General features: G+C 39.0%; 1 protein-coding gene across 3 annotated transcripts in view; it reads left to right on the forward strand.

Annotated features, from left to right (window-relative positions):
• fbxl17 (F-box and leucine-rich repeat protein 17) overlaps positions 1-25596 on the forward strand; it is a 791762-nt gene that overhangs the window by 743440 nt on the left and 22726 nt on the right. For all 3 annotated transcript variants that reach the window (XM_043710307.2, XM_043710291.2, XM_043710299.2), the window contains exon 10: positions 1937-2079. In XM_043710307.2, coding sequence (XP_043566242.2) covers positions 1937-2079 — 143 coding nt within the window. The remainder of the gene's footprint in view (positions 1-1936; positions 2080-25596) is intronic.

Here is a 25596-nt window from a genome sequence, read left to right on the forward strand (position 1 = left end):
ATGCTGGAACTTTGCCCATATATTGGTAATGGAGGGCGTTTCAGGAGTCATGGGGTGTCTGGTCACAAGAAAGGAGGGAATGACCAGTGCAGATCAACTTTTGAGGATGCTCTGAATTCTCAAAAGAGAATTGGATTCTATTGTAAAGTGTTGATGAGATGTGATGACCCAAAGTGTTACTGACAATTGTCAGAGTTACTGAGAATCTATTGGATCTGTCGTGACTGCATTTATTATTTGATGTACTCTGTGGAGTGTTCAACCACAGTTTATCTGTTATCCATATTTACCTATGTTAATTCTAGGTGTTAGAATGTAAATTCTATATCATGTAAATTGTATTACCGTGTTAACATCTTTGTAGATTTTATTTGGAAATTTGAGGCTTTATTCTTCTATTAAGTACCTGGGATCTCACAGTTTGTCTACATTAAAAAGATTTTAATGGCCCCCAGCCAGATCATTACATAAATTTGGTGGTCCAGTCCATAGTCATAGCATGATTTTGTCAGCACAAAAAGAATAAAGTGGACTTTGTGAATCTTTCAGAACTGACCTTTTCTTTAACTGATTGGTGCTAAACAGGAAATTCTCAATTTTTGTTGGACACAATCCTAAAATATGTGGAGGATGTTTGGGTCAAAAAAAATGAATGCCATGTTGTGTTTAGTATGTATGGTTTTTCCTGTTCGTTGAATGTAGTTTATCTTTTCACATACCTTGATCCCACCAACTTTTTCTCACCATTTTTAGCAAATTTAGAGAGCATGGATAGCCTACATATATCAACGAGTTCTAAAGATTACTTCATAGATTTGATATTCATTGTATCGCTGATATTGGGAAGTACATATTATTCGTGCATGACAGAAGAAAATTCTTTCAAAAGCCAATCTTGGAGTAATAAATTAGGTCATAATTTTAGTGTCGGATTTGCTGTAATGTTGGAAGTTTGTAGGCCATAGTTGCCACTTCAGAGATCTAACAGAAAATCTAGACTGAGATTTCAGTACAATACTAAAGGTGTGCAAAAGACAACCTTGAGAGGAAAGAAGCAATTTTTCAATTAAACAGATTTGAAGCCTCTGCAAGCCATTCACTTTGAAAGTGGCAGTTCATAAAAAAAATCTCAGTTTAACAGACCATTCGTTTCATTGTTGTTTATGAGATTTTTATATGTTTAATGGTTATACCAGGAACATCACAATGTATTTCTTTCCAAGTAACGTTTCAATAAAATGTAGTAAGGTTTAAAGAGATGAGACATTTCTTTCCTTCATTAAACTCTTCTTGGCTAATTTACAGATCCTTTACAGCCTAAAACAGTTTTTGCTTTGTTCACTTTTTTACTGATAATTCAAACTTTTCCTAGTCCATTCTTTTCTCAATCACCTATTTCTGAGAAGGTAGACAAAAAATTAGGATAATTGAGATAGATGCGTCACTTAGTCTAAATAACCTTCCTAATCACTTTGCTGCTGACTGCTTTATTTTTGGTGATTTTAAATTGAGCTGAATGATGCTTTTCAACAAAAGTTGGGAATCATTGAGTATAAAACAATGACTGCAGATGCTGGAAACCAGATTCTGGATCAGTGGTGCTGGAAGAGCACAGCAATTCAGGCAGCATCCGACGAGCAGCAAAATCGACGTTTCGGGCAAAAGCCCTTCATCATTTATTCCTGATAAAGGGCTTTTGCCCGAAACGTCAATTTTGCTGCTCTTCAGATGCTGCCTGAATTGCTGTGCTCTTCCAGCACCACTGATCCAGAATCATTGAGTATGTCAACTCCACCTAGACTTCCCAGTTGTCAAGTTAAGAACAATAAGTCAGTAGTTGTTAAAATACTAGCCAGTGGTAATTACCACTCTACATTAATGTGATTATAATGATTTCATGTTCACATCAAATTGACAAATTTGTCATTTGTTGCAGCTCTGATAGCAATTGGTCAGTACAGTACAACCATTGAAACAGTGGATGTCGGCTGGTGCAAAGAAATCACAGATAAGGGAGCAACTCAGATCTCGCAGACAAGCAAGTCCCTGAGATATTTGGGACTTATGAGGTGTGATAAGGTAAGGATTTCACTGAGAATACTTATAATTAGAGTCAATTTACCATATTCATGTTTCATAAACTTGCTGAATAAGTTGTCTTGTACGTTCACTTTTGTAATGGTCAGAAATCCATTGCAAATTGACACACATGCTATCATTTACCTATTTTATAAAAATTTTATGTTGAAGACGTTCAATAATATTTTAAAGAAGATTATATATATTGTTATCAAGTCAAAATTTCTTATGCATGAAATAAACAAAATCTCTGTTAGCCTCCAATCCTTTTCCCATGATTTCCTAATGCCTCAAGGACTAGCATTCATGTTCAGCACAAAGAAGCCAGTTCTCTGAACTACCATCTGAGTTTATTGGTGTTTGGTGCATGCTTGAGATGTGACTCCATTAGTCTCTGAAAGTACTGCTGATGGAGCCTACAAAACTTTCTGCAAGTATGCTTTAGGTATAATTTGATCTATACACAACAACCACTCACCACTAGGTTAGAGTTTCTGCTGACTTATGCCTTCCTCTAATTAATCATGTGACTTGACATTACCATTGCACAGCCTTCAGATGTTAATCCCATGACTTTACAAGTGAAGCCATTCTTGAGTTGTGTAATTTAAGAAAAGTTTATCAAGTAGTGCTGATATAGTATTGCCTTTCTCCCACATTTGATCTCCCACATTAGAGGGTGCTCTGGATAAATGAACTGCATGTCATTGACCAGTCTGTCATTTCTTTCTTGGCAATTTTTTGTGTTTATCAAAATGAGGACTGTCAGTGGTGAAGAAAAAAACATTTTAGATTCGAGTAAGGTACCACTAGCTTTCTTTGTTGAAGACAAAACACAATGTCATTGAAACATAAAATTGCTACACTGCAGAAAGAGGCCATTCAGCACATCAAATCTGCACCGATCCTCCAAAGAACATCCCGCCCAAACACAGCCCACCATCCTATCCTCTTGACCCCACATTTACTATAGCTAATCCACCTAGACTGCACACTGTGGGGCAATTTAGCATGGTCATTTTACCTAAGCTACACATCTTTGGACTGGGGGAAGAAACTGGACAACCCAATGGAAACCAGCCCATATATGGGGAGAATGAGCAAACTTAACCCAAGTCTGAAATTGAAACTGGGTCCCTGACGCTATGAGGCAACAGTGCTATCCACTGAGCCACCATGCTGTCCAAAAATAAAAAAAAATTAGGCAAGCAATTGGGACTCGCCTGGGATTTAAAACTGAGACTTCTCTCATGTCTGCATTACACGAGCCCCAAAACATGAGTCATATCCCAGGACCAATGATCTATTTCTTAAAGCTGATTGCCATTTCCTGTGATATGAAATTGGCCTTTTTTTTTGCATTATGTGAATGAGGCTAACATGCAACAGAACCACAATTTCCTCCTTTCACCATAATATTTTAATCAAGATTAAGTAGGCTGCTTAGAGAGTCCTGAATATTCAAAAAAGCTGGTAAGAATAAACATTGCACTAAGCAAAAAAGCAAATAATTAACAACATGGCATCATGTATTACTCAATACTTGAAATTGCCTCCAACAATTACAGTTCAGTCCAATCTCCTAAGCATTAAATATGCATGAGACTCCGCTATCAGCATAGAACTTCACTAGCTACTAGCAAAATATATAGGATTGAGGCTATGGTCTTGTAGCACAGTTTAAAACACAGTCTGGCCTCTGTACCCCAGGAAAAGTATACTTGCCTCAGAAGGAATGTAATGAAGATTCACTGGTTTGATTTTTGGAATGAAGGGAATTGCCCTTTGAGAAGAAGTCGAGTAGAATGGCTGTGAAATATTGAAGTTTAAGTTTCATCTCTTTGAAACATATAAGACTCTTGAGTACTTGAAAGGGTATATGCTAAACTATTGTTCTCCCTGGGTGGACAGTGTAGAATTAGGTAGCAGCACCTCAGGATAAGGAGTCAATTAGGACTGGGTTGACAAGTTTCTTAACTGATAAATAAGGTTGTGAATCCTTGGACTTTTCTGCTTATGAGGCTATGGATGTTCAGTTGTTGAAGTTATTCTTGGCTGAAATTAATGGAATTTTGGATTCTAAGGAAATCAAAGATTTGAGGATTGGGCAGTAAAATAAGAGATGCCTTGAAGATCAATTGTGCTCTTACTGAATGGAACAAAAGGTTCAAGTGGTCATATGGCATACTTCTCTTATTTCTTATGTTCTTGACTTTAGTAGCTAAGTCTTGTAATTTCTGCCCTTCAATGACCTTTTCCAGATTCTTTTAACTGAGTTTTTGACAAATGTAATGTGAGTGCTTCTGCTCTACAAAGCTCCTTCACACTGCTTCAACATAGATAAAAACAGACAAACTGGGAACTGGTGAAAGGGGAAAATCAAAAGCATTTATTTCAAACAGACTGTGATATCTCACACGCAAGTATTGCTTTCCCACTAGACAGGCAGCCATGTTATTAATCAATTTTAGCATTCAGGTAAATCTCAGACTTCTAGTCCTCATAACAAGTTGATTGCTTTTGACACTTACCTTGCAGATCAAATGACTTATCTTCAGGAACAAGTTTTGCATAATTTTAGTATTTCAAAGATATGAGGGAAATTTTGATGCAATTAACTTGTGTTGACTTCATTGCAGGAAATTTGCTGAACTAGACAACTTTAGCAGAGGTCTGCCATATAAAAACAAAGACAATTTTGTACTTAAATTATATTAGTTATTTAACTTTTTTCTGACATGTAAGATAAATCCAATACACAGATTTTTTATGGCCAACCTTATAGAGGTTTAAATCATGAGGGGCATGGTTAGGGTAAGTAGGCAAGGTCTTTTCCCTGCGGTGGGGGAGTCCAGAACTAGAGGGCATAGGTTGAGGCTGAGAAGGGAAAAACTTAAAAGGGACCTAAGGGGCAACATTTTCACACAGAAGGTGATGCGTGTATGGAATGAGCTGCAAGAGGAAGTGGCAGAGGCTGGGACATTTTAAAAGCATCTGGATGGTTATATGAATAGGAAGGGTTTAGAGGGATATGGGCCAGTGCTGGAAAATGGGACTATATTAGGTTAGGATGTCTGGTCGACAAGGATGAGTTGGACCAAAGGGCCTGTTTTCGTGCTGTACAGCTCTATGACTCTGTGACTCTAAGCTATTTTCTATTTCATAAGTCATTCACAAAATACCATTCGTAGGAGGTTTTCTGGTACAGTGATACATTGCTGTCTCTAAGCCAGATGCTCCAGGTTTAAATCTCTCCCCAATGCCCCCCCCACCTCCCCGCCAGGACTTCATAAAATATCAAATATTTCAAACGTACGTCATTAAGAACAGGAGAGATTCCTAATCAATAATGTGATGGAAATAAATTGAGCATTGATCTTTACTATTCTTAGATCCAGACTACAACCTGCATGTCAAGGCAAAACATCCTGGACCTGTTGGGCACTGATTGGTCAGACAGCCATTGTGGGTCAGATTGGCATCAATAGTATGAAGTTTGATCCGTGTTCTGGCAACAATGGATCTTGCACCTTGCCATACTCAGGGAGGAGATCAAGGATTGGACCTGCCTTGTGCAGAGACTGAAGAGGCAACACATTTCATAGAATCATAGAAGATAAGAGCAGAAGTAGGCCATGTGACCCCTTGAGCCTGCTCTGTCATTTAGTATGATCAAAGCTGATCATCAAGCTCAATACCTTAATCCTACCCTTCCCCTCTATCCCTTGATCCTTTTAGCCACAAGAGCTATATTTACCAGTTTCTTGAAAATACGTAATGATTTGGCCTCATTCATTTTCTGTAGTAATGAATTCTACTCGCCATTCTCTGGGTGAAGAAATTTCTCCTCTTTGCAGTCCTAAATGGTTTATCCTTATCCTTAAGCTATGACTAACGGTTCATGATTCCCCCACCACTGGGAACATCCTTCTGCATCTAAACTGTAAGAATTTTGCATGTTTCTGTGAGATCCTCCCTCCTTTTTCTGAAGTCCAGTGTATACAGTCCTAACCAACTCGATGTCTCCTCATGGTTCAGTCCTGCTATCCCAGGAAACATGCACTGCATTCCCCCTATAGTAAGAACATCCTTCCTTGGATAAGATGACCAAAACTACACACAGTATTCCAGGTGTGGCCTCACCAATGTCCTGTATAATTGCAACAAGACATCCTTGTTGCTGTACTCAAATTCTCTCACAATGAAGGCTAACACACAGTTTACCTTTTTTACTGCCTGCTGCACCTGCACAGAGATTTGTCCATGTGGACATCCAGATTGTGTTGCACGTTCCCCTCTGTCAATTTACAGCCATTCAGATAATAATCTGGCTTCCGATGTTTGCTACCAAAGTCCGATGTTTGCTACCTCACATCCCCATTAATCTGCTTCTGCCTTACATTTCCCCAATCAATCAGCCTGACCACATCTCACAACAATATCTCTGCAATAGCTTACCCTTCCATCTAGCTTTGGTTCTCCTGAAAAGTTTGAGATATTACATTTAGTTCCATCATCTAAATTATTAACATATATTGTGCATAGCTAGAATTTACTGCCAGCTATTCAGAAAAATACCCATTTCTCTATTCTTTGTTTCCAACTACTAATTTTCTATCCATCTCAGTGCACTACTCCCAATCCCACCCGGTTTAATTTTACACAATAATCTCTTATGTGGGACTTCGTCAGAAGCGTCCTGAAAGTCCAACTAAACTGCATCCACAGGTTCCTTTGATAAACTCTACTAAACACATTTTTTGAAGAATTCTGGCAGAGTTATCAAGCACGATTTCCCTTTTGTAAATCCATGCTGACTGTGTCAGATTCTATGTATTCTGCTATTAAATCCTTGATGATGGATTCTAGCATCTTCCTCATGACCCACTACTGGTTTGTAATTTCCTGTTTTCTCGCTGCCTCCGTTTTTAAATAGTAGAGTTACATTAGTTAATCTGTAGGAATTATTCCGTAGTCTATAAAGACTCTTGTAAGATGACCACCACTATATCTATTACTTCTAGGGCCACTTTCTTTTAGATACTCTAGGATGTAGATTATCAGGCCCTGGGAATTTATAAGCTTCAATCCCATCAATTTCTCCAACACTATTTCTCTACTCATACAGATTTGCTTCGGTTCCTCCCGCTCATGAAACCCATGTCCCCCCTCATTTCTGGGACATTACTAGTGCCTTTCATTGTGAGGACAAAAGCGAAGAATGGATTTGGTTCAAAAACTAAAAAACTGCAGATGTTGAAAATCAGAAATGAAAACAGAAATTTCTGGAGAAACTCAGCAGGTCTGGCAGCATTTGTGGAGAGAAAGCAGAGTCAATGTTTTGGCTTCAATCACCTTTCTTCAGAATGGTTAGTTCATTAGCCAATTCTTTGTTACCCATTATAAATTCCCTCATTTTGATTGTAACGGACCTACATTAATTTTCACCAATTTACTTATCTTTGTATACCTATAGAAACATTGACAGTCAATTCTTACGTTTCCTGCAAGATTACTCTCATACTCTATTTTCCTCTTCTTAATAAATCTTTTGCTGGTTTCTAAAGTTTTCCCAGTCCTCAGGTCTATTATTATTTTCTGCCAATTTGTATGCCTCTTATTTTGCATGTATGATTATCTCTAACTTGCTTCGTAAGCCATGGTTTGGCCATAGTTATCTTTGCATTTTTGTACTAGCTAGGAATAAACATTTTTTACAGTTCACCTATTTGTTCTTTGATGTTTGCCATTGCCTATCCCTCTCATTCCTTTCAGTAACTGCCTCACAGTGCCAGAGACCCGGGTTCAATTCCCGCCTCAGGCGACTGACTGTGTGGAGTCTTTTGGGTGGCACGGTGTCCACGTTCTCCCCGTGTCTGCGTGGGTTTCCTCCGGTTTCCTCCCACAGTCTAAAGATGTGCAGGTCAGGTGAATTGGCCATGCTAAATTGCCCGTAGTGTTAGGTAAGGGGTAAATGTAGGGGTATGGGTGGGTTGCGTTTCAGCGGGTCGGTGTGGACTTGTTGGGCCAAAGGGCCTGTTTCCACACTGTAATGTAATCTAATGTAATGTAATGTAATCTAATAATGTAAATAGTTGTAGTCCTAACACTGCCCTCAGCTGCCTAATGCTAAAGACTCTTATCCCTATACCCTGCCTTCTGCCAGTCAGCCAGACCATGGACTCTTATTTTGTTCAGTTTTCCTGTCAGTCTTTGCTTCTTCCCAAAAAGCAAGACACCCTTCACAGACTGCTTTACTATGACATTGACTGCATAGATACTCTTCCCAGACTGATGACCTTTGGCCATTTGAAAGAGCTTTGTAGCTAATGAAATGCTTTTAAAATACAACCATCATTTTCATGTGAGCCTGTAAGCTGGTTTACGCTGAGCAAGGTCCCATTAATACAAGCTTTTGGACTTCTAGGAGCAGGAGTAACCCACTCAGCCCTTCAGGTTTGCTCTACCATTCATGGAGAATATGTCCATTATTATGATTGACTGATAGCTGATGAGCGGAGTTTACATTTTAAAGCAGGCAGGTTGACTCTGATTGATCAGGACTTTGCTCTGAGAAGTGTATCAACCAATGACTGCCATCTATTTAGTTGAGTTGAAAGAGGAGCAGTGTGTGTACATGGTCTTTCTGCCTGCAGTGTGGGTATCTGATCCTAAACTGGAAGAGCATGTCAGGTCCTGGGAATATCAAATCAGGGTCTGGAATGTCTAATGGTCTGGAATAGGTGCAGTAGGGAGTTTGGGAGGAAGTAGGAAGTCTGTTTCATAGTTAATTGAACTATGCTTTTTAATTGCCCAATGTTTCCTAAGTAACTATTTACTTAATTACATTGGAACCCTCCAATTTAATTGGACACTCTTAGAGGGTTTCAAATGCAAAAGAGTCTTAAATTCCCAGGCGCAACCTTTATAGTGGGAGTCCATTATACTGGGAGATCAACAAGGTCCCCACTCACTTTCTAAAATAGTGACCATCTGGCCATTGGAAAATCCAGGTCAATGTGGAGAATAATTTCAATCCAAAGAAGCTGATGCAACCACTCAGAATGTAACCATCTCACTGACTAATTACCATGGGAACACATTGGTGCAGATTAAGTTGCATGCAAATCACACAGATTCAAGGAAAGGAAACTGTAAAAGGGGGAACACTTGAAAGGAAAAATTATTTTGTAGCACTTGTGCAACTTCGTACTCAGATGTTTATACCCTTAGATATTGGTTCATCGGAGGAAAGGAAGTTGGAAGCTAGGACATTATGCAACAATGGATTTGAACAGTATGGATTGCATTGGGCAGATGACAAGGTATTGAGAGCCATTGAATACTTAGTTGAAGTTGAGATAGCAGAGCCTCCTCAAAGACTGGTGAAAGTTGTAGAATTTCTTCCATACCAGTCTTTCTGAGCTTTAGTGGGTTTTTTTTCCAGTTTGTTGCAGACTCTTTTTGCTGCCAATCACTTTCCCCAATTCTTCCCAAACCACCCCACACACTTATCTCCACCACCCCACAACCACAAACTGTGTAGGTGCTGCTGTTAGTTGATCCCTGTGCTGTTTGTCTTAACTGAGCATCTTATCAATTCTAACCATAACCACTGAGAAATTGCTGATCTCCTCTCATACATCTGTATACAGTATAGACATTATAACCCAACTACTGGTGTACAGCAATGGAAGATTTTCCTCACTATCTTTAAATGGGTCTTTATGCCATAGGATCTTTTGCAATCAAATATCTTTAAAAATAAGAATGTAATGAGGTTAAATATTAATTAGCAACAAGAAGCAATGATAGGCTATTGTCACACCATATAAAATAAACTGTAAACATTTTGCAACATTGTGGTACAACAGATTTAGATGAGGGAAGGAAGAACGATGTTCAGCTTAGCACGGTTAACCTTTCTCCAGTGAAAAGTGCAAATTTGTATTATTTAAATTACTAAGCATAATGTAAGATAAAACAGTGAATGTGCCAAAGAATTGTCTTTGACTCTCTGTATTTGTGCTGTCTACACTGCATTTAAGAAAGATTCAGAAAGGCTCATTATATTCTTCATCATGACACATTATTTGGCTGACTCCCAATTAGTGTATTACAGCAATGTTTATGTAGGAAGTAAAGAAAAGTTAATTATTTCATTGTATCCCTTTATATAGTGTTAAGGAACTGGTAAATGCGAACTAATAGGTAGGGAGGTAAAAAGCGAATAAAGCTTATCAACTTTCCCTTTTTTAAGTACAGTAGTGTTTACGCTCAGACATAAGATGGATTAAAATTAAAGCAACTTAAATTTGGGGATATTAAATTATTTCAATGAAATGAATAAATTGGAAAAAAGGCTCATGTAAAGCAGGATTGCTTTATTTTGGGATTAGATTAGATGGGATTAGATTACTTACAGTGTGGAAACAGGCCCTTTGGCCCAACAAGTCCACACTGACCCTCTGAAGAGCAACACACCCAGACCCATTCCCCTACATTTACCTCTTCACCTAACACTACGGGCAATTTAGCATGGCCAATTCACCTAACCTGCACATTTTTTTTGGACTGTGGGAGGAAACCGGAGCACCCGGAGGAAACCCACACAGGCACGGGGAGAATTCCATTTTATAATGGAATTTAATGGAACACAAATGTTTAAATTACATCCTTTTACTGTCATTTCCCAGCCTTATATACTGTAGTTCAGGCTTCCAAGACATGACACCGTGAATTTATTTGCATGCAAGTGATCTGTTTGAACTCTCCAATAACATTTTCGTAATAATAATTCATCAACATGACCTTGCAATAACACCACCTGTTGTACATATTCCCTGCATCTTTTAACTATCGATTGCATAGAGAGAAAACTGTCAAATTAATGTCAGTTTATGTCGGATTACAGGCAATATTATACTGTGCACTTGTGTTCACTGACAATTTCAACGTGTCTCCTCTTGTTACTCTTCTAAGGAGCCCATCATCTGGGTTGAATTTAACTTTGTTGAGAAGTGAACAATCTATTCATGCACTACAAAAAACTAGAAGTTGCTGGAAAAGCTCAGAAGTCTGGCAGCATCAATGAAGAGAAATCAAAGTTAATGTTTCAGGTCCAGTGACCCTTCCTCGGAACAGTTCAAAGAAAGAGTCACTGGACTCGAAACGTTAACTCTGAATTCTCTTCACATATGCTGCCAGACCTGCTGAGCTTTTCCAGCAACTTCTGTTTTCGTTTCTGATTTACAGCATCCGCAGTTCTTTCTGTTTTCATGCACTACACCATCCTGACATTGTCCCTTAAATATTAACGTACTTGCATTATGGATATATGCCATAGCTACTACAGTTATCATCCAATTTTTTTGTAACTTGTTTCCATTGCATTGCAAATTTGTTTTTAACGATTGCTTCTAAATTAGATTTGTTTTTTTAAGAAGTAAACGACATGGTGCTAGTTTTGCTTTGTTTTTCTACCCCCCACTCACTCTACATTGGTGATTGTTTTAAAGTTTAAAACCCAACAGTTCACTGGTCTGTTTGGAAACTGAAACATGAACAGAATGTTATTCATATTTAGCCAAATCCATGTGTGAAATGCTTATGAATAGAGAATTACTTTGTTCATTCACATCCTTGATAATCCCCCATCTTTGGAACTGGCAGAATATTTTCCATTATGCAGCAATAAACTCTCGGAGCAGGAAAATAAATGTTCTCCTGAATGAGCTACATTTGAGCCTGAAATATCCTTCAGTATTGTTTCTGTTTGACATAGTTGTGTGTGTGTAGGAGGCTGAAGATTTCCTAATTCAACATGCATAAATAGCCCCAGAGAGTGTTCTGTCTCTTATACACCAGTAGATATTTGACATCTGATCTATTATCCTCTGGGTGCAATGTCCAGTGTGGTGTGTGCAGCAAGTGAAAGAAGTGAAGTTTTACTGATTACTCAACGTTATCATGTCTCACCATCTCAATCGCTACTGATGTTTCTCCTTTTAGGGATTTACACAGTTGACCTTTATGTCATTCTTTAAGACCATTGTTATATTTAGAATGCTCATATCACATCAGCTGCAGATCAGTCTATAGGATTGTCTCTATGCTCCTCACATGTTCTCCTAATGGCTCTACATTTTGAAAGAAAACCTGTATTTATGTTCTTTTCACATAGGTGCTTCACAGCTAATGACGTACTCTTGAAATGTCACCGTAGTTGTAATGTGGGAAACACAAGCATCAAGATGTGGACAGCAAGCTCCCATAAGCAGCAATGATTTAACAGACATCTATTTTTGATGTTACTTGAAAAAATGAGCCAGACTCTCAACAGGGTACACAGAGCCTTGATTTAACATCTTACTAGAATCTTACCTCAATATGCAGCTGTACAGGAGGAGCAACATAGATTTTGTGCTCAATCTCTGAGATTGAAATTCGTATCACCAAACCCTACATTGATAAAAGCAAGTGATTGAATCCATTTTGACCTTACAAGCTCTCTAAAGCAGCTGTGCAATTGCCTGTCCGGCAATCTAGCTTTCTTCCTCTAACTTTACAAATGATTAGTTAAATTAACATATGTATCTAATTGCCTTCTGAAAGTTTCAATGGAAACTGATTCCATTATCCTTATGAGGAGTATGTTCCGGATCTGATGAACTCTTGTTTGAAATAAATTATCTTCATTTTCTCTCAATTTTTTTCCCACTTTAAACTTCCTGAGTTTTGGTTAGTGACTGGCCAAAAGAAAGTTTCTCCCTTTTGGCTGACACGAAATTCCTCATAATTTCGAACATCTCAATTATGTCTTCCCTTAAATGTCTGTGCTCTGAAGGAAAGAATCTTGGCCACTCTAATCTCTCTGCATCACTAAGAATTTCATCATCTTGGTATCATACTTATAAACCTCCTTGGTACCCTCCCCAAAGCTTTGACACCATCCTTCCTAAACTGTGCTGCCTGAAAATGTGTACAGTACTCAAGCAAAAACATTGTAAAGATTTAACATGACTTGTTGTTTTTGCTTTCAGTGCTGTTATTTATAAAGCCAAGTATCCTGCTGCCCTCAGCTACCTTATAGACTATCCCTGCTTTTGTTTCTTCCAAAGTGCATCCCATCACACAAATTTGTATTAAATTGCATCTGGCATCGGTCTGCCTGTTTCACCAATCTATTTTCTTCATGATGTAGAGGTGCCCATGTTGAACTGGGGAGGACAAAGTCGGAAGTCACATGACACCAGATTATAGTCCAACAGATTATTTGAAATGACAGGCTTTCAGAGAGTAGCCCTTTCGTCAGGTGAAGTGCCTGAAGGAGGAGCTATGCTCCAAAAGTTTATGATTTCAATAAACCTGGACTATAACCTAGTGTCATGTGACTTCTGACTATTTTCTTCATGTTTACTATTTATGTCACTGTGTCATCCACAAATTTTAAAATTGTGACTTCTGTATCCAAGAACATATCAATTCTTAGTGGCTACCATTACATACTGCTATCCAGTCATACAGTCATAGATATGTACAGCACTGAAACAGACCCTTGGGTCCAACTCGTCCATGCCGATCAGATATTCTAACCCAATCTAGTCCCACCTGCCCACACCCGGCCCATATTCCTCCAAATCCTTCCTATTCATATACCCATCCAGATGCCTTTTAAATGTTGCAATTGTACCAGCCATCACCACTTCCTCTGGCAGCTCATTCCATACACACACCACCCTCAGTGAAAAAGTTGCCCCTTAGGTCTCTTTTATATCTTTCCCCTCTCACCCTAAACCTATGCCCTGTAGTTCTGGATACTCCCACTCCAGGGAAAAGATCTTGTCTATTTATCCTACCTATGCCCCTCATAATTTTATAAACCTCTATAATGTCACCCCTCAGCCTCCAATGCTCCAGGGAAAACAGCCCTAGCCTATTCAACCCTGGCATCATCCTTGTAAATCTTTTCTGAGCCCTTTCAAGTTTCACAACATCCTTCCCAGAGGAAGGAGACCAGAATTCGATTAAACATCTGATCACCATGAGAAATGAATATCAAAACAAATGAATGTTATTTAAATCTCAAGGGAGAATATGAACTTTTAGAAAAAAAAATTCAAAATCCAGTTATTAGATGAAAGGATTAGGCCTCATTGTTTCGCATTTTAAACCAAAGTACGGTACGGTGGCTTAGTGGTTAGCACTGCTGCATCTCAGTGTTGGGGACCCAGGTTCGATTCCCGCCTCAGGTGACTGGCTGTGTGGAGTTTGCACATTCTCCCCATGTCTGCGTGGCTTTCCTCCGGGTGCTCTGGTTTCCTCTCTCAATCCAAAGATGTGCAGGTCAGGTGAATTGGCCATGCTAAATTGCCCATAGTGTTAGGTGCATTAATCAGAGGTAAATGTAGGGGAATGGGTCTGGGTGGGTTACTCTTTGGAGGGTCAGTGTGGACTTATTGGGCCGAAGGGCCTGTTTCCATACAGTAGGGAATCTAATCAAAGCTTTTATGGTGCTAAAGTATTTAGATTCTGCTTAGGACAAGTGCAACTAACTTAACATTATATATGTATTTGTAAACCCTTAGATTATAAACCAAAAATCCTCAGGAGACCACCTCCTATTCTGCCTTTAATTCCAAAGTTTCTCCATACTTTGAGGAAACAAAGAAGCTAGAAGCAAGAAAAAGCCATTCATCCCTTTTAAGTTGGCATTGCTTGTCAGTGGATCATAGCTGATCCTCTATCTCAATGCCATATTTCCACTTTGTCCCCATAAATCTGGATATCTTGAAAATCTAGAAATTTATCTACCCTTTTCTTGAATATATTCAAAGGAACTTGAGGGTTCCTTCATCAAGGTCTCAGGATTTCACTTTGACTCTCTTCATTTGATTTTTGATTTTATTTTATTTATTATTGTAACATGTACTGAGATATAGTGCAAGGTATTGGTTTGCATGCTAAGCTGACAAATCATATCTTACATGAGATCAGAGTAATAGAATAGAATGTCGAATATAGTGTTACAACTACAGAGATGGTGCGGAGAAAGATCCCTGTCATATATGTGAGATCCATTCATAATAGTGGGGAAGAAGCCGTTCTTAAGTCTGCTGATGTGTTTTCAAATGTTTATATCTTCTGCCTGATGGAAGAGAATGTCTCCAAGGTGGGACGATCCTTGATTATTTTGACAGGTTTTCGAAGGCAGTGGGAAGTATAGACTGAGTCATTGAATGGGAGGCTAGTTTTCATGAGAGACTGGGCTGTGTTCACAATTCTGTGTAATTTCTTGCAGTCTTGGGCAGAGTATTTGCCATACCAAGGTGTCCAGATAGAATGCTTTCTATGATGCCATCTATTGGTAAGAGTCATTGTGGACATGCTGAATTTCCTTAGCCTTCTGAGAAGGTAGAGTGTTGATGTGTTTATCCTACTCTGTGGACCAGGATAGATTGTTGCTGATATTTACTGCTAGGAACTTGAAGCTCTCAACCACCTCCACCTCAGGACCATGATATGTCAGGGACCTGTTCTCCATTCCGCTTCCTGAAGTTGATGACCAGCTCCTTCACTTTGTTGAGATTGTGAGAGAGATTGTTATCTTTACACCCTACCACTAAGCCATCTGTCTCTTTCTTGTGCTCTGTCTCATTGTTTGAGATCTGACTTACTATGATAGTGTCATCAGCACATTTGTAAATGGCGTTAGAGCTTAATTTGACCACATAGCCGTGTGAATGTATAAGGAGTTTAGTAAGGAGCTAAGTATGCAGCCATGCGGGGTACTGGTGTTGAGCGTAATTGTGGAGGAGGTGTCACCTATCCTCACTGCAGTTTGCTGGTCAGAAAGTTGAGGATGCAGATGCAGAGGGGGGGAGCAGACTCCGAGGTCTCTGAGTTTGGAGATGGGTTTGGTTGGAGACTAAGTGCGAGTCTGGGACACTTCAACACCATGTCTTCGAGGAGTGTTCACTTTATGGAGATTCCACTTCAACTTTACATTTTAGGAGATCGTGTGAGTGGCTTTCATGGATGGATCAGTGGCCTTAGATGGGGCATGGAAAGTGAGGAATGGGATTGAAGAGATAAATGGGGTGAGGTTTAAAAGGCTAAAGATATAATAGCATGTCTAGGTTGAAATCCCAAACCCCTGAGGTGGCCTTCTGGACCAAGGTTGTTTGAGTTGTCCTCCCAGATCAACTGCAGTGTCCATACTGACAGTCAGCAGCCTTTCATCAACAATACAACTGCCGTTGGGATATCACTACTTAGGGGAGAAATAAGGTGCAGACAAGACAGGAACCAAGGGAATGAACAATGGTATTAGTTGATGTTTGTATGTAATATGCATGGTTTGATGTATAAGAGTGGCTTGGAATATTTATTTTATGTTGGAGTTGTTTTTGCATTGTGGCAAAGCAGATGTTGTAATGGTTAGAAACAGAGCAAAGGTAAGCTGTGGCATTGTTAGTAAGTGGGGAGTTGGAGTTGCATTTACTGTTGTTGCAATCAGACAAATCATTCATTTTCAGTTCAGCCCTTTGCTCATGCTGCTGTCCCATAAGTGATTATCAGAAGTAAGAGTTGGGCTGTTGTACTGGCAAGTTAGTGCAACATGCAGCACTTCACCCAAAGAGCTCTGTTGAATACTGTTAGACTCCTCCAGAATGGTCCTGGCAGTGAAAGTAAACTTTAGGCACTCTTGCACATTTTCTTGTAACAACATAACTTTTTTTGTATGCATGCTAACCATGTCTTCATGGGTTGCAGTCACTCTGTGACTGATTTGAATAAAGGAATCATGATTCATGCCAGAATACCTGGCATTGGCTTACATGTTAAATTGCATACAATCACATGTTTGACATCAAGTGCGAAATCACTTCAGCTTTCAGTGTACAATAAATGAAGAATTCCAATGACCTCCCTATTGCAACAGTAAAGTGATGGAAGGTGTCATCAACAGTGTTATCAAGCAGCAACTGTTCAGAATAACCTGCTGAGTGATATCCAGTTTAGGTTCAGCCAGGGCCATTCAGCTCCTGACCTCATTTCAGCCTTGGTTCAAACATGGACAGAAGAGTTGAATTCCAGGGATGAGATGAAAGTGACAGCCCTTGACATCAAGGCTGCATTCAACTGAGTGTGACATCAAGGAGCCCGGACAAAACTGGAGTTAATAGGTATTTAGGGGTAAACTATCTGCTGGTTAGAGTCATACCTGGCAAATAGGAAGATGGTTGTGGTTGTTGGAGGTCAGTAATCTCAGCTCCAGAACATGTCTCAGGAGTTCCTCAGGGTCATGACTTAGACCCAGCCATCTTCAGCTGCATCATCAATGACCAATCCTCCATCATAAGGTCAGAAGTGGGATGTTCGTTGATGATTGCATATTCTCAACTTCTCAGATACAGAAGTCATTCACGTTAAATTGCAGCGAGATCTGACAATATCCTGACTTGGGCTAATAAGTGGCAAGTAACATTTGTGCCACACAAATGCCAGACCATGGCCATCACCGTTAAGAAACTATCTAACCACCGCTCCTTGACATTCAATGGTGTAACCATCACTGAATCCCCCACTATCAATACCCTTGTGGTTACCATTGACCATAAATTCAACTGGACCTGCCACATAAACACAGTAGCTACAAGAGCAGGTCAGATGCTAGGAATACTGTACTGAGTAACTCACCTCATGACTCCCCATTCCCTGGATGGATGCAGTTCCAGCAACACTCAAGAAGCTTGATACCATCTAGGACAAAGCAGCCTATTTGATTGGCATTATATCCACAAACATCCACTCCTTCCACCATCGACACTCAGCAGCAGCAGCTGTGTACTATCTACAAAATGCACTGCAGAAATTTACCAAAGATCCTTAGACAGCACCTTCCAAGCCCCATAGACCCTTCCATCTGTTATGACAGAGGCAGCAGAAATGTGGGGACACCACCCCCTACAAGTTCCCCACCAAGCTAATTAACATTCTAACTTGGGAACGTATTGTCACTCCTTCATAGTCACTGCATCAAAATCCTGGAATTCCCTCCCTAAGGGTTTTGTTGATCTCCCTATGCCACATTCACTGCAATGGTTGATGAAGGCAGCTCACCACACTTAAGGGCAACTCAGGATGGGCAATAAAGGCTGGCCAGCCAGCAATACCCAGATCCCATGAATGAGTTAAAAATAAAGTAGGTGCCATGCTTGAAACTGTAGCCTGGAAGGAGCCCAAATCCTGGCCATAATCACCTTGCAGTCATTGGTAATGCTTCCCTCACCCAGCTCCAAAGTTGCATTTGTTGGTGCAGTGGGTCAAAGATTCCAGTGGTGAAATCTCACACACTGAGGTTCAGGTTGGAGAATTGCTTTCTGAACAGCCTGGGGAGAAAAACCCAGCAACTGAGAGCTGTTTATCGCCACCTCCTCTTTTTTTTCTGGCAGTTCACCCTGCTCTGTGCAACTATTCATTCAACCTCCCTATTATGCTGTAGACTAAAGGGAATGCATACTGCTGCACCCATATCTGGACAAAAGTGGATTATGCAGAATTCTTAAAGTCAGGACAAAATTCTTTAATCTGTATCACACCACTCCATGTAGATTTTAGTAACATTAAGAAGTCTAGAAACCATCAAACACTCCTGTAAACAAAACCACCTTCAGCAGAAATCAATCAGCAAGGAAACTGTACGTAGTTGCTAATCCTTTTAACTAGTGAAATAAAGAAAAGGGAACAGTTTCAATTTATTTTTTTTCTTTACACCAATGATTATTTGAAAATTCTTTGCAGCCAAAGAATGACTTCTATTTTGTGGTCATTCCAATGTGTAGTCAATTCATCAACCAATTTGCATGCAACAAGCTCTCACAACAGGAATGTGATGATAACCCAAGAAAATGTTTTGTGAAACAAAAACAGAAATTGCTGGAAAAGCTTAGCAGATCTGACAGCATCTGTGGAAAAAATCCTTCCTCACACCTGCTGAGCTTTTCCAGCAATTTCTGATTTTGTTTCAGATTTACAACATAAGTAGTTCTTTTGGTTTTTAATATGCTTTGTGACATTAATTGAAGGATAAATATTGGCCAGGATAGTAGGAATAACTCCTATGCTGTGGCTTAGCATAGTGCCATTATAACTTTTAAATTCATCTTAATATGGAGATACAACCTCTGTTAATAGTCTTACTCAAATACCAGCATATCTAATAGTGCATGAAGCCTCTCTCAATATAGTATTGGTGTCAGTTTTGATTTTTTGCTCAAGTCCAAGGGTGGAGTTAGAACCCAGATTATTTTGATGTAATTAAGCTGCTAGTGCATTGGAGGACTGAAATCTTTCCTACTGCTGAATTCTTGTTCAGCTATGTATGTTTAAGAGATGGTATTAGATTTCCAAAATGGCAGTGCTGGAGTCAAATCACAGTATGCTTACTATGCTGTTTTCTGGTGAATGCTTTCTTCATACGCCTTTAAACCTTTACCAAAACATTCTGTGAAAGCCATTTTCAGCCAAAACAGCACTCATCACACCAAATATCTAGGTGCAAAGGAGCCAAAATTTGCAGCCTTAGCTTTTCTTTAGAAAGAATCTCTTCCATCATTTCCTAAGAGGACTAACAGCTTGTTTATCCTTTTGATCATAATGTAAATAAAGTAAAATGACTAAGCCACATTGTTTTGACCCAGTATTTCTTGCCCATATAATTACTGTATAAATGTTTTGCATGAATGAGTTATGAGTAATGTCTTACTGAACAGACATTAATTTGTGGGTTTGTAAAACCTGGTGCACCAACAATGAATAAGGATTTTCTATTTATTATCTTATGCAAAACATGCACGTAGAAGGGGGCTCAAAGCCTATGAAAAATATTCATGATAGTAGTGTGATTCGACTGGGACAACACTACTATCATAGGGCAAGCCAGACAGAGAACAGCCAGGGAATTCCTAGAGGCATGGCATTCATCCACAAACTCCATCAACAAACACATCGACCTGGACCCAATATACCAACCACTACAGCAGACAGCTGAAACTGACAACCGGAAGCGGCAGGGACAGACCACTATAAACACTGGAGGAAACATCAAAGAAGCGCTTCGCAGGAGGCTCCCAAGCACTGATGATGTCGCCTAGCCAGGGGACGAAACGTTTGCAACAAACACTTCCAGCTCGGTGAACAGAACCACAACAATGATTTTTAATCCTGACCATTGGCTTGTCCATTGAATGCAAATTCGGCCTGTTTGCTTGGATCACGTTCATGAATAGATTACATTAATCCGAATAACAGAAGTTATTAGGCACTTTATTAGTTGAAACCTGAATAGAAGATTATAGGCATAAGAAATAATGAAATACTTATAGACACAATTGTCCTGTGTTGGAGCCAAGGAAATATTTTGTGGAAAGTGACTGGGTAGACTTCAATATGGAACTGTGCAGAGAGTCAGTTGGCCTGCAATTTTGTTTGACTATCTTTGAAGGTCTATAGAATTTTCCCTAGCCTAAATGTATAAGGGTATAGAGACCATCATGAAATGGGCTATACAGAGTGAATTATATATGTATCTTGGCCCAAATGGCATTTTCTCATTTGATATTGCTGAGTAGAACTTCAAATTGGCTCAGTAACCTGGCCAGAAATTACAGTATGAAAGAAGTGGTTAATAAATAAATGAAATAATTTAGTAGTTGACAGCTTGTGAAAATGGAAATATCTATTTTGAACATTCAGCAGAATCAGTGTGAATTGAGATTTGGAACAAAAATCATGTAGAATGGAGAAGAGAGTTTATATGTGCTTGTGCTGGATTTCATCTTTGGGTTGAAATTAGGCATTGAGGTAATCTCCTGTTGCAATCTAATCTGTATTGCCAGGGTTAACCTCACCCTCTCATCCGTTATTTTCTTTATGATTAGAATTCACAAGCATTATTATAATAATGGGGAGCCATTGAAAGTCATGGCACCAGCTGTGTAAGCAGAGTCAAGCATTTCTAAAATGATGATTATTCCATTCCATTGCAGGTAAGTGTGTGTAACATTCCCCAATAAACAAACAGACTGACTTCAGAACTGCTATCTTGACAGATGTCTAGTCTGAATCCACAAAAGCAATGTGAATACCTTAAATTAGTTGACATTTCTATCGTTCTAGATTACATTTTTCAATACTGTAAAACGTGCTTTACCTTTTTTATTCATTAGATTAGCTTTTATTTCGCTCACCTAAAACCTTTTTACATTTAAAATGTTGATCTTTTAATTGACAAATGGTCTAATTTGGTAGAAATCACAATCTCAAAAAACATATGGCTCGTTAAGTCTTGCATTACTGCCATGGATCCGTTTAATGACACAGATATAACTCATACCACAGCTTTCATGATGAGGAGACAAAATATTTTATTTACTTTTTAAATTCTTTCCCTTTCAATTCAGTTGATGGGAAGTCTAACAACTACTGCAAAAGTCTTACTGCATTACTAAGAATTACAAAACTTACTTGGGGGTGGAGGGGCACTTAACCTCAACAATAAGTTGGGTTTCCATCCACTCCTTTCCCCATGCTGCCTATGTGGCGCTTAGCAGAAAAGGAGATGTGAATTCCTGCTGCCCCATTCAATTACCACCGTTTTCTCCAGTCCCACCTTTATTTGGTCCCAATTGGGATTACGAAACGCATGTCATTAATGTGGACTGTATCTTTGGAAATAATTGTCTGTCGTGCCAAATTTGAGTATTGCTGAAAAAAGACAGATTCTTTGTCAAAGCTTTTCATCTTGCTTTCATTAGAAAAATTTGCAAATAATGCCAAAGAAAAGAGAAAATAGCGTGTACTATGAGAGGAGAGTGCTGATTGGTTGGAAAGCCGACTGTGATTGATATAGGTGTTGCCATGGAGAATACACCAGGAAATGATAAAGACAGTTAACTACCAAGACTTGTCTAAGTTTTAAACCAGACAGATTGACTCTTGATTGTCCTGTGAAATGAATCAGAGGCTGTCACCTAAGTTGTTGAATTTGGAAGTATTCACAGTGTGTGTTCATGTATTTTTCTGTCTGCAACAAATAGGACCGTGTTTAAAAAGAGTATAGTCTCAAGTGCATGCAACTGGCCTCAATATAAACCTGATTGATAATCCTAAAAGTTCACCGCACACTCATGATGATGAGTGCAAAACACAAAATGTGTCATTTTGCAGCAATGTTTTTACATGACTGAGTAACCACAGTGGATTAATTGACTTTGACTTTGAAAGGTAATGCCAAATCAAATGCTATATCTTTCTTAGTAAAGCTAATCAGAGAAGGAATAAATGAAGCAAATGTCAATCGAAGATTTGAGCAATGTGTGCAATTCTGGTCTCCCTCCTATTGGAATGACATTGTGAAACTCGAAAGGGTTCAGAAAAGACTTACAAAGATGTTACCAAGGTTGGAGGGCTTGAGCTATAGGGAGAATAGGCTGGGACTTTTTTTTCCTGAAATATCAGAGGTTGAGGGGTGACCTTGCAGAGGTTTATAAAATCATAAGGGTCATGGATAGGGGAAGTGGACAAGGTCTTTTTCCTGGATTGGGGGAATCCAGAACTAGAGGGCATAGGTTTAGGGTGAGAGGGGAAAATTTAAAAGGGACCTAAGGGGCAACTTCGCACACAAAGGGTGGTGCGTGTATGGAATGAGCTGCCAGAGGGAATGGTGGAGGCTGGATGATTATAACTTTTAAAAGGCATCTGGATGGGTGTATGAATAGGAAGCATTTGGAGGGATATGGGCCAAGTGCTGCAAATGGGACTAGATTGGGTTAGGATATCTGGTTGGCATGGATGAGTTGGAACGAAGGGTCTGTTTCCCTGCTGTACATCTCTATGACTCTACATAGAACAAACAATGGTTTTTGTTTAATTGCGACAAGCTGATCCTTTCTAGTTTCTTGGTCCAGGATTAATGCTGAAAATTTTATGTTAAAGCTTTTGACCTTAGATTTCGCCTTTTTTTATTGGGACTGTTTCAGTTTCTTGATTATTTCCATTGTTTGTGTCAGAGCCTCTGCTCAGCTTGAGTTATGCAATACGCATAAATCAGAATAGCTGCATTGTTAACTGTCCTGTCTGTAAAAGATCAGAGCATTTTCAAGGCTAGCAAAACCACTTGTATGACTCCATTGATTATCACTTGCCTCCAGGCAAGAGTGCCATAGTAGAAGAAAAGTGGATTGATCAGAACCATAAAAAATCATCAAAAGAATTCATTATTAATTAAATTAGCATTGGCATGACCTTCTTTTTCCATTTCAACTTGGAAGTGTGACCATCTTCAAAAATAGCATGAAAAGCAAATGTCACTCTCTTTACATCCTGGATGGTAAATGTCAGCGCTGAAGAATAAAGCCTTTTTTTATACAATAATAATTGTATAGAAATGGTGATATTGTCTCATATCACACTTTGGATCAATCCCAATTTTTGAATATTTGTACAGTAAAATTATTCAGGAAATCATATTCCAATTTAATCAAGGGAAGCTGCAGTCCACCAGCATGTAATAGCATCCATGGTGACAGGTCTAATGGTAAAGAAGCAAAGAAAAGGCTTCCCCCTTCCATGCATCATCATCTGTATAACGCAGAGTAATATATTCTAATATTTAAATTAACACAGCCATTAATTGAAAAATTTGGGCTTTGCATCTCCAAGTTGTATGATGTAATATCAACCCATTGATTTACTGATAACTGCAGCCTTCCAGCACAGAAAAATGCTGAATAATCTTCTCACTGTTGACAATAGTGTTTTGATAAGTTTATTTCTGGATTTTATAATGTTCTCGAATCATATACAAACTTTTATTGTATGAAGATAATGACTCAGCAACGAAATCAGGTGGCCTGATGCTGTAATGAATTTGTTGGCAGGTTGTTAACTCAAGAGAAATACAATAATCATTTTGATTTCATCACGAAGGAATACTTTCAGTGCCCTTTTACTTCCATTGCTACTGTTTTCTCCCAGATACTGACAGAATGAAAATGCACAGAAAAAAGTATGGATGCTATTGAAGTATATTGTTATGCTGGTACACTAAATATACAAGTTAGTCTTAATTGACACTACTAAATGATCCCATACATCATTTCCACAGCAGAGACCATGTGTTGAAAATTACTGGCTTGATTGTATATGATGATACTCCATAAACGTTTGGAAGCTTCATACACTTGCTTGTCTCCTGGTTCAAAAATTATTTTCATTTATTTATAAGGCCAGCAATATTTCTCCCTTGTTCCCACAATGGTGTTATTCCTGTATCTAGATTTGTTGATATCGTTTTACTGTAAAATGAGATTTTTGAAAAGAAGGAAACACTAAATTTTAGAATTTTAACATGAGTGTTGACTGCATCTAAGTTACTAATGTAGAATTTTATGACAGTGATTTATTTATATTTAGTTTAAAATTAAACCATTACTTAAATATACAACATTTACTTGGGGAAAAAGCGCAGCACTTTTTAAATAAATTCAAAGTGATTTAATTTTAAGTTGTTCACATTATTAAGTTACCACATTATCACTTTGAATTTTTTTGTGGATTACTGAAGTTTTCTGTGAGGAGATGGACCAATTCAAAGGACTTGGGGTTTAAGGCAACGAACAGCTCAGAAATAATAGTTCAGCACCTAGAGCCATAGAGATGTACAGCATGGAAACAGACCCTTCGGTCCAACTCGTCCAAGCCGACCAGACATCCCAACCCAATCTAGTCCCACCTGCCAGCACGTGGCCCATATTCCTCCAAACCCTTCCTATTCATTTACCCATCCAAATGCCTCTTAAATGTTGCAATTGTACCAGCCTCCACCACATCCTCAGGTAGTTCATTCCATACACGTACCACCCTCTGCATGGAAAAGTTGCCCCTTAGGTCTCTTTTATATCTTTCCCTTCTCTCCCTAAACCTATGCCCTCTAGTTCTGGATTCCCCTACCCCAGGGAAAAGCCTTTGTCTATTTATCCTATCCATGCCCCTCATAATTTTGTAAACCTCTATAAGGTCACCCCTCAGCCTGTCAGGGTGACAGGGAAGGGTGGTAGGTATAGGGAATGCTGGATGACTAAAGAAATTGAGGGTTTGGTTAAGAAAAAGAAGGAAGCATATGTCAGGTATAGACAGCATAGATCAAGTGAATCCTTAGAAGATTATAAAGGAAGTAGGAGTATACTTAAGAGGGAAATCAGGAATGCAAAAAAGGGACATGAGATGGCTTTGGCAAATAGAATTAAGGAGAATCCAAAGGGTTTTTACAAATATATTAAGGACAAAAGGGGAACTAGGGAGAAAATAGGGCCCCTCAAAGATCAGTAAGGCGGCCTTTATGTGGAGCCACAGAAAATGGGGGAAATACGAAATGAATATTTTGCATCAGTATTTACTGTGGAAAAGGATATGGAAGATATAGACTGTAGGGAAATAGATGGTGACATCTTG

Source organism: Chiloscyllium plagiosum, unplaced genomic scaffold, assembly GCF_037043375.1.
Source record: "Chiloscyllium plagiosum isolate Xiang-an unplaced genomic scaffold, Cpla_swu_hap1 HiC_scaffold_2, whole genome shotgun sequence".
NCBI lineage: Eukaryota > Metazoa > Chordata > Chondrichthyes > Orectolobiformes > Hemiscylliidae > Chiloscyllium > Chiloscyllium plagiosum.